This window comes from Antrostomus carolinensis, unplaced genomic scaffold (genome assembly GCF_000700745.2).
Source record: "Antrostomus carolinensis isolate BGI_N321 unplaced genomic scaffold, ASM70074v2 scaffold27161, whole genome shotgun sequence".
Taxonomy (NCBI): domain Eukaryota; kingdom Metazoa; phylum Chordata; class Aves; order Caprimulgiformes; family Caprimulgidae; genus Antrostomus; species Antrostomus carolinensis.
Genome location: NW_010292462.1, coordinates 22,078 through 31,687, shown reverse-complemented (window position 1 = coordinate 31,687; position 9,610 = coordinate 22,078). Strand labels below are relative to the sequence as shown.

General features: G+C 54.0%; 1 protein-coding gene across 1 annotated transcript in view; it reads right to left on the bottom strand.

Annotated features, from left to right (window-relative positions):
• Window positions 1-558: 558 nt before the first annotated feature.
• The window catches only part of TRAF7 (TNF receptor associated factor 7), a 20,890-nt gene continuing 11,838 nt past the window's right edge, over window positions 559-9,610 (bottom strand). Inside the window, 12 exon segments of the mRNA XM_010176978.1 lie at window positions 559-848; window positions 1,096-1,215; window positions 1,444-1,575; window positions 1,779-1,898; window positions 2,704-2,826; window positions 3,999-4,115; window positions 4,503-4,542; window positions 4,939-5,021; window positions 6,087-6,214; window positions 6,721-6,769; window positions 7,812-7,885; window positions 8,465-8,711. Coding sequence (XP_010175280.1) covers window positions 834-848; window positions 1,096-1,215; window positions 1,444-1,575; window positions 1,779-1,898; window positions 2,704-2,826; window positions 3,999-4,115; window positions 4,503-4,542; window positions 4,939-5,021; window positions 6,087-6,214; window positions 6,721-6,769; window positions 7,812-7,885; window positions 8,465-8,711 — 1,248 coding nt within the window. The 3' untranslated portion in view covers window positions 559-833.

The window sequence follows — 9,610 nt, the reverse complement described above, 5'->3', positions numbered from 1 at the left end:
TGAGCCTACAATAACACACGCTGGCCAGGAACAACTCTTTCTGCTTTTATTGTCAATGAAGAAATAATCAAATCTATATTACAATCTTAAAAACAGTAGAAAATGTGAGTAAAAATGCAACAGAGGTTTTTTTTCTCTTTAATGTGGAGACCATTATTACAGGGTGGTGAACAATGGGCTTGTGTTATTTGATTTGAGAACTAGCTGTGGCATAAAAATCGTACCTGGCTACTCAAGAAAACACTTCTTCCCAGATGGATCAGCCTGACAACTTGGCAGTAAAATTAAATACGAGAGACAGAAAGGGCTCGGGGTCCCACCCCAGGACAAGGCCTAATGCTCAGTTCTACCATTTACAAAGGGAGCAGTGTCTCGGTGTCACCGTCCTGGTGTCACCGCCCCGGCCAGGCCGGCTCCCGCCTGTGACAAGCTGAACCATTCAGTCCAGTCACTGGCCCAGGGTCACTGGCCAAGGGCTGCGTTGCCCTGGCCCAGCTTTGTCCCAGCCCTGGCCCCGGGGGATGCTCCCCAGCTGGGGGTGCAGGCAGAGGAGGGCTCCCTGCAGAGCAGGAGGTACCGGCTTCCTCTGCATTTCCAATCATAGACGGCACATCCGAGGGAATATCCGGAGCGTCCGTGGGCCTGTCTGTGTCCTGAGAGCTGCCAGCCCGGGGCCTTGCGGGCGGGGAACCGGCCGATGGGCAGCAGCAGGCAGTGGTCGGTGCGGAGAGGAGCTGCAGCAGCTATTTCCTAGTGGTGTTAGTCACCCAGCAGGCCGACGGAGGGGAGGAGGTTTTGGTCTTTCAGTGTGCAGGACTAGTGTGGCGTTCTCGCTAGCACGTCCAGACCTGGAGGAGAGAGAACAGGAACCTGTGGCACTGACTGATCTGAGCAGCTCTGTGGGCTTCTCTTCATCCTCTTGTGGAGCTTCTCTTTGGGCTTTTGGCTTCCACAACACCCTGTGGCAGGAGTTAAACCTCCCACTGTTGAGAACTATCCCCTCGTTTGTTTGAAGATGGCTCCTAACTCATTGAACACTCTAGTTCTAGCACTGGAAAACACTAAAGCATGAAAGAGAAGCTGGAGAAAACCAACCTTTACAGTGCTGTCCACGGCGCCGGAGAAGAGGCGGCCCCTGGAGACTGCGAGGGCAGTGACACTACCCTGGTGTCGCAGCAGCGTCTGAGTGCAGATCATGTTGTCCATGCTCCACACCTATGGGGACAGAAGAGGCGTAAGCCAAGCGAGTGGTATGGAGCCCTGGCACAACCCTGAGCACTGGGACAGACAGGGGATGCTGAGTGCCACAAGGTTCGAGCCAGGTGACACAAATTAAATACAAAGCCATGGGCACACGGGGCTGAGGACCCCTTGTCCTCGTTTCCCTCAAGGCTGCCTATGATTTAACAACTGCTGAATACACAGATGCAAGTGGACACATACCCTGAGAGACCGGTCGTAGGATGCACTGAAGACTTTGGTTTGATCCGGGGTGGAGATGACAGCGAGGGCATAGACTGTACCCACGTGCCCAGTCAGCGTGCGGACTTGTTCCTTCGTCTCTATATCCCAGACCTGTGAGAGCAGAGCAGGGCCCGGAGATTGCACTGGGCTGCAGGCCACCAGCTTCTCCCCCCGAGAGGTGTGTCCACCTCCAAGCACACTTCAGGGTGGGTGCTGTGCACCCGTGCTCTGCGTGTGCCACAAAGGAGCCAGGTCCCCATCTCCTTGCCCCTCTTCCCCAGCCCAACCAGTGTGTCAAAGCCCACAGCCCTTACGTGGATGAGGTTCTCGTAGGTGCCACACACAATGTGGTGGTTTGTCACAGCGATGGAGTAGACGCTGCCTCCTGACGTCTGCAGCACGTGGACACACTCCAAGTTGCGGATGTCCCAGATCTGAAAGAGATGCCAGAGCAAAGGCAGGATGAGAGCCGTGCAGGGACCCCTCGGCAGGAGGGAGCTCCCTTGAAGCTCTTCAGCCACACGTGGAGTCAGTCTGGTTCCACATGTGCCCAGATCACATCTTTAAGGACAAATCTGTCCCACTGGGAATGTTCAGTACTGATCACCAGAGTCCTGCTGTCTGATTTAGCTGCCCAGCTTTGAACATCCAGGCTGGAAAAGTTGTGGCAGTTGCACACCTCGTGTGTGTGTGTGACTATGCACGCGCACGTGCACGCACAACCCAGCCCTTGATAGCACTAAACACTGATGCAGACAAATTAACAGGGATTTATTAACACTGAGGAGGGCAACTTCAAATTCTCTTGTGTCACCCAGATGCTGAGAGGTGAACGATTCATCAAAGCCTGAGCCAAGACAGATGAAGGCACTTTGGAAACCACACACAGATTTATGGTAACTCTGCAGCCAGACAGTGACCTTCTCCTCTTATCAGCAGGACTGTCAGGGCCGCAGCCGCCGAGGCAGCGTGAGGCACCGTGGCCATGGGGCCACCTTTTATCTCAGCCAGCGTCCCCAGCAGCTGCGCTCCCAAGGACCAGCCAAGGCCCAGCCTCTGTGCCTGCAAAGATGCAATCAGCGCAGTAAAACCGAGTGTGTCAGCAAGGCTACAGCAGTGCTCCCACATCCTGGCAGCTGCCTTCTGTCCAGCTCCACCAGCCCATGCTGCACAATACAGAGAGGCAGAGGCGCAGGGAGAGCTGATGGCTTACAGTTGTGACAAGTCTCAGGGTCTCACCTTGATTGTTTGGTAAGATCCGCTGTAGAGATAATTTTGAGAAGCCACCAGCGCTCGCACCCAGTGATTAAGACCTGTCAGCTCCTTCTTCAGTTTGAGCTCGGTACCTACAATATCCCAGACCTGTGGAAAGGACAAACGGACACACAGACACGGAGGAGAGTCTCAGTGGGATGGGACAGAACAGGTCAGCCCCTAGCTCGGGGGCCAGGCGCTGCCTACCCCTGCCCACCCAGCACAAGCCCTCCCAGCTCACAAAGGGGAACCTCGTGCTGGCTCTCCTGCCTGGTGGGAATGGCCTGAACCCACTGACTTCCACCTAAACCCCACAATAACTGCTGAATAAGCACGTTCCCTGCAGCCTGGGAGAGCTCGCTGGGAGCCTGCATTGTGACTGGCAGAGACCCTTCCCTACCAGAGCCATGGGCTTGAAAAACCTAAACCAAATCTACAGTGAAGAACTGCTTTGGACTTCCAGCCTGTCCCCACAAAGCTCCCTTCCCGTGACTCCTGGGAAACCCTGGCCAAAAATCCCAGCCTCCAGGGACTGGTGGATCTCAAACCACCACTCCGAGCGGCGCTACTGGCCGGCTTGCCTCATCTGCCACAAAGTGTCTGGGGACAACAAAACCAAAAGGCCCCAAGTTCTCCTCCTGCTTAGTGCTGTCTCGCTGCTCCTCCAGCCCCCAGCGCTCTCGAGAGAGCTGAACCACTCCAGGCCCCAGACAAAGAAAAGAGCATGCGCCTCTTACAGATGGACAGTCCCATCAGCCGTCTCACCAGGAGCTGGAAGCAGAACCGAGGGAATCTAGCCAAGGCTTTAAAGGGCAACTTGCAAAGCTGTTCCCTGATTTCTGCATGCTTTGGGTAAAGAATGCAGGTTCAAGATCCTTTGGAGGGGGTTTCAAAACAGGCAGCCTGAATCCCCAGCCAGTTCTGGATCCCAGACACAATTCTCAATGGTCTGAGGAGGTCTGTTGGATGCCCAAGGACACACACTCAGGAACTGCCAAGATACTCCACCTGCAGCCTCAGGTTTACAGAGTTAGAAGATACAAAACTTAGTTTTTCAGGCAGGTCCCAGAACACCTTTGACTTCAGCACAGAGCATGGGCTAAGCCTCTGCAGCGCTGGCTGCTCGGTGTAGCTGTGGTTCTCTGTGTGGCTCAGGAGAGCAGAGTAACAAGGTCACTTACAGACCAAAATGCCACTTGCTTCCCGTTTGGCCACTGCTGCCTGAGAGTTTGTACCACTGGTCCCCAACCAGCCCAAGAGGAGCCACCCCAGAGCTCTACCTTGATGGCTTTGAGAGAGCCACTGAACAGCATGTTGTGCGAGGAGACCAAAGTGCAAACAGGATTGTCATGTGCTCGGATCGTGTTCACTTTCTGCAGGTTCTGAATATCCCAGACCTGCAAAGGAGAAGAGCAGCCATGAGCAGCAGGACCAGGACCCTTGTGCTGAAGCTTCTTTGGAATCAGGAAACAGGGCACTTGTCCGAGCCACTGTCCTGGCATGATCAGGACTGACCACCCTGCCCCAGCTCAGAGCACCAGCCTCCTGCTCCCCACACAGGAGTGGGGAGTGGGAAATCCAGCCCGCAGGGAACACCCAAATCCAACCCACGAGTAACCTGGCTGAAGGCAGCGGGTAAAGCACACCCAGGTTTCCAGTCTTACACCACCAGCAGCTGCAGAGCCTCATAGAAAAAAGGATGCAGGTCTCTGCTCTACAACAGCCTGGGGCCTGTAGATCTTACAACCCAAGTGTGAAGCGGAGCAGGGGTCCTGGGTACTCACAATAATGGTGCAGTCAGCAGAGCCACTGTACAGCTTGTTCCTGTAATGTCACCAGAGAACAAAAGGAGGTCAGCGAGGGAGAGCAACGACTGCAGGGTTCCAGCTCGTTCCCAGGCACCGTGCTGGGTGAGGAGCTGCAGTCCCAGAGCCTCACTGGGTCCAAACTAAACACACCAACCCCAGGAGCAGAGCTCAGGTCTCGTGAGGAGGCCAGGCTGGACTGGCCTCTGAGCAGGAGGCCAGGCACCTGCTGGTGTCTAGGGAAGGAAGCCAGGACAGCAGGGGAGGCCCAAAGAGAGGTGCACTTTGTCAATTTTTAAAGAGCAAAGAGGCAAGACGTGCCTCTCAGCACAATCTTGGCACATGCAGGACTGAGGACAGGTATGGTAAGGGCATGCTCAGGAGCCCCAGTGCTCTCCCCACTCTCTCCACTCACCCCTGGATGCAGAGAGCCAGTACAATTCCATCGTGACCCTCCAAGGTCTTTTGGCACTTGTATGTGGTACAGGTATCCCACACCTAACAGGAAACACAAGTCAGCAGAGGGGCACACGCCGGCAGACAGCAGCTGGGGCCCCGGGCAGGATGTCAGCAAAGCCACAAAAGCACTGAAATAAGGAAACAGGCTGTCACCTGGCACCTGCCTTCCGGGCTCCCAGGCAGAGATAAGCTTGTCTAGGAAAGGAAATTTACTGCAAAGGGTCAGGTTGATGTTAACGAGACACTGGACAGCAGCAGACATCAGCCCTCTCCAGCTCTGCCTTTCACAGCCCGGGCCAACACAACACCCTGACCCACAGAAGCAGCTCTCAGGCCCCTGCTTTAGCAATTCCCACCCCGTTCTGGGGCTGCAATGGCACAGCACAGCTTCTGCTGCCACCACAAAGGGCTTCCCCACCGAGCACACACCGCTCGCTCAAGAGAGGGAACATGGGAAGCAGCCAGGACAGGGGAGAAGGCTGTTTTCTTTCCATAAAGTACAGAAATGTCCATTTTCTTCCATGTGGCTCTTGCTATCGCTCAAAGAAACTCAACCAAAGCTCAGCTCCTGGCAGGGCTAGTCACAGCAGCCCGCGTGGCTCCCCAGGCCAGCCCAGCCACCAGCAGCCCAGGCAGTGACACTGGGAACTGTTGTTTAGGTTGCACTGGAGCAGCGCTGTCAGTTTGAGTTACTGAGAAAAGGGCAAAGAAAAACAAACATGCCAGCAGATAGAAAAAGGACACATTTGATCAGGGAAAAATGTTTGGGTTTTTTTTTTTTTTCTAAGATGGCTTTTTATAACAAGGGAAAACAAAATCAGAAGCCAAAACAGGCTCGAATGTCCTAAACACCATATAAAGCAAAACCAGCAGCAGGAAAGAGACTGTGACCAGGGCTTGGCAAAACCCACTGCTTGTCTCTCGATTTCACTATCACAGAACATTTCCTCACAGAGAATTTTGCCCAACTATAACTGCAAAGAATCATCTAAGAGTCTTTGGGAAGTGACACCGTCCCCACCTCCCCAAACTGCAACTCAGTTTCTGTTTCACCTGGAGCACATTTACAAGTGTAAATGACACAGGGAAGAGACAAGTTCTTACCTTAATGGTTTTGTCTGAAGAGCCACTGAAGAGCAAGTCTCCTATGGAGTAAACGCACAAACACCAGACAGGGCCCTGGTGTCCCACAAAGGTCCCCTTGCACTTGAAGATCTGCTGAGGATCATAGGCTACAGAAACAAGAGAGCAAGTGAGAGGTGGGAGAATGGTGCCATGCCACGTCACAGTGAGTCTGGAGGAGACAGAGCTCCCTGTCCCTGACCCAGCAGGTCCTCCCAGCACTTCATGTTGTTGCAGGCCAGAAGGAACCCTGAGACCCTCCCAGTCTGGCTGGAGAGTCTCATGTCCCACCCTTACAGCTCATCAGCCTATCATTGCTCTGAACCCCAGGACTTGTCTCCCTAACACAGCTCCCAGGCTGGACCTGGGGAGGCCAGAGACGCAGAGTCCACTCGACATCTCCCCCCAGCAGCTAATAACCCCGCAGCACTGCGCGTTCCCTTTCGGCCAGTGCTTCTGGCAAACTCCCCCTCCAGGAGGTTCTTCCTGCAGCACTGGTGACCCTGTGAACAGATCACTGCTGCACCCAGAGACTACTGTGACCTCGCCTAAAAGGGCTCACTGGGCCATCACCCCAAAACCAGACTGAGAGGATGAAAACCACATGGATACTCACATCCAAGGATGCCCATGTTGAGCCGAGCGTTAATGTGGGAGAGTTCATCCTGAAAAACAGAACAAGCTGTGTGAGCTGCAGCGCCATCAAGCCCAGCCTGCCCTTCTGGGCATGGCCTTAACACTGTCCCCTTCCACTGCTAAAACCACTCCTGCCTTCGGACATGTCCTGACTCCCTGTGAAGACCCTCCCTCAGCAGCTGCCTCCCTCTCTGACCAGAGGTCTCCTGCTCTAGGCCTGCATGTGTACGTCCCTCTGTCACCTCCCTCCAGAGACCACAGGGCTCTGCCAGCATCTCAGACCTGCACTAAACTCCTCAGTATTCAGATAGGCACAGAGATATCTTTCAGAATATACTGTCCTTGCTCTGCCAGTCACCAGACTGCTAAAAATAATCAATTTGGTTATGGGGACTGCTTGCTCAGTGGGGCTCTTGAAGCCCACCTTGCTGCAGAAGAACTGGAAGGTCTCTGGAGTCTCTTCCATGGTCTGGCCCCTACTGCATCCATAGGGACCCTCTTCATTAGTACACTTAGGTAAACCAGGGTGAGCTCCTCCTAATCAGTACATCCAGTGGGATGCAGTCTGCCTGAACCAGGGAGGAACATCCATCCAACACTGGTCCTTGAATAATGTCCAAAACCATGAGACTGTGGTCACTCCCAGCGTATTAGCAGGGATCTGCTTATCGTCCTGCTTTCTCTGCAGGCAGGGAGAAAGGCATACTGTCCCTGGCTAGTATAAAAGGTAGTGGAGTGCCCAGGCTTTGGAGCAGAGGGCTCTCTCCTTGCTGCAGGGGTCCTCTCCTCTGGTAACACATTTCAAGAGCAGCAACAGGCTGAGAAAAGACAGCAGGAACAGTTCAAAAGGCAGCTCAGATGCAGTCACCAGAACGTCCTCTCTTTAACTCAGCCTAGAGCAAACCTTCACCCCAGCTGCAGTAAAAGCAAACCAAACCTGGGGTGAGCAGAGCCAGCAAGCAGGAGGGACCCCAAAAGACTCCCTCCACTGCAGGAGAAGCCTAACTAGGAGCAGAGCCAGCTAACTGCACGCATTCCCTGTTCAGCCCCAGGGCCCGGGCCCCTCCTCACGTTCAGCATGGAGGCATCCCTGCGGAACTCCATCAGGTCCTCACTCAGCTTGCTCTGGTTCTCGTCCAGCACATCTACAAGAGATGGACAGGTCCTTAGTCACTGCAGAGTCAGTGATGGCATCCAGAGGAACAGGCAGAGGACACCCGCTGTCACCCAACCTCTCAACAAGGAGGGAGGAGAACCCAGTGTTGTTATCAGGAGAGTGTCTGCTACACAAATACAAATTGTACATGGACAGTGAAGACCCAACAGATTTCAGAGGCATGATAGGGCTGGGCACAGCAAAGGTGACCAGGAACCACACTCGCTCCAGGATGGCTGCATCGCGGCTATTCGACTCCCTGATTTTTATGGGTGCCTGTGCCCATGGACTGCATGGAAAAAGGCACAGAAGAAAGGTGGTAGCTACCTGCAGACATCTCTAGGACTTGCCATATGATCAGTGACTGCAGGATTAGGTCCCATGATGTTATGCCAGCAGAGAAGTCAATGGGAACCCTATTCATTCCTCTGCAAGGAAGATCTGAACCTCCTGAAACCTGCTCAGCATCAGTTTTAAACATGGAATGAATCCTGTAATGCACCATCCTAACAAAGAGCTGCCCTGTCCCTACAGCTCTGACCACAGAGCTTCTCTGCTGCAGACTCACCAAACTTGAGCTCCAGGTTCTTCTCCAGCTGGTCAATTTTCTCTGAGAGCTTCCCCAGCATGGAGCGCAGGAAGGCAATTTCCTGGTCCTTCTGGGCCATTGCCACCTGCATCTCATGGAAGCGATCATCTGTCTGCTGCAGGAACTCCTTCAGACCCTCGAACTTGCACGTCTCCAAGTGGGTCTCATAAGTGTCTTGATTTCCTATGAATGTACACCTACAAGGGGAAGGCAGATGCTGGCTGGAGTAAGGCTCATACTGGAGACCTCTTTGTTCAGCTGGTTCCTGAGAGGGAGGTCTGAGGCCTGTGGTGGGTCCCCAGTTGTTCTGCTCCTCCTACCAGGAGCAGTGGTACTGTGGTTCACCATTCTGCTGGGTGCAGGCAACTGCAGGGCAACACAGAGGTCAAGCAGCTCCTGTTCTTCTATCCCCAAACTGAACTCTCTGTCTGTCTGTCTTGGTAGTTGCAAGGAAAAGCAGATCTCAGGCACGAGACAGAATGTGGTGTCAGTTCATGTGCTCACCAGAAGCCCAATCTAAGAGCCATCAAAACCAGGGGAAAAAACTGCAGCTGACCTTGGCAGATGCTGAGTGGGGCCTGCAGCATGGCAAGGAGTCAGGGCTGCTCTGTCAGACTCGCCTTGCTCTGCTTCTGCCAAGACATCTCTTCCTGCAACAGCAACCTTAGCTGTGCATCCTGCAGGGAACCCCAGCCCAGGCCGGTGACAATCAACAATCAACCCTCTGAGGCTGAGCAGAACCTCCCTTGCCCTGGGAGAAGAACTGGTTTGAAAGACACTGCCACAGTGCTGGCATTACTCTTGTACTCATCCTCCTCCCGGCGTGGCTCTGGCCACAACCACTGCTCTGACTCTTCCAGTTGGTTCTTCTGCCTACACACCTCATCCTCCTCCTCAGCTGCCAGCAAGGCTTACAGCTGGGCAGTGTGACCTGCCTGTTCCCAACAAGAGGCCTGGGGGCTGCCTTCTGCAAGCCTGGTCTCGGTCTCAGGCCAGTGCACAGCACTGGGCAGAGCTTTCTCAGAACCCATGGGGCTATCCCAAGGTTGCAGTAGCCAAAAAGCAGCTCAGAAATGAGCTCAGTGCATCTGTCCCACTAAAAATCATCAGCTCCTTACCCGTACT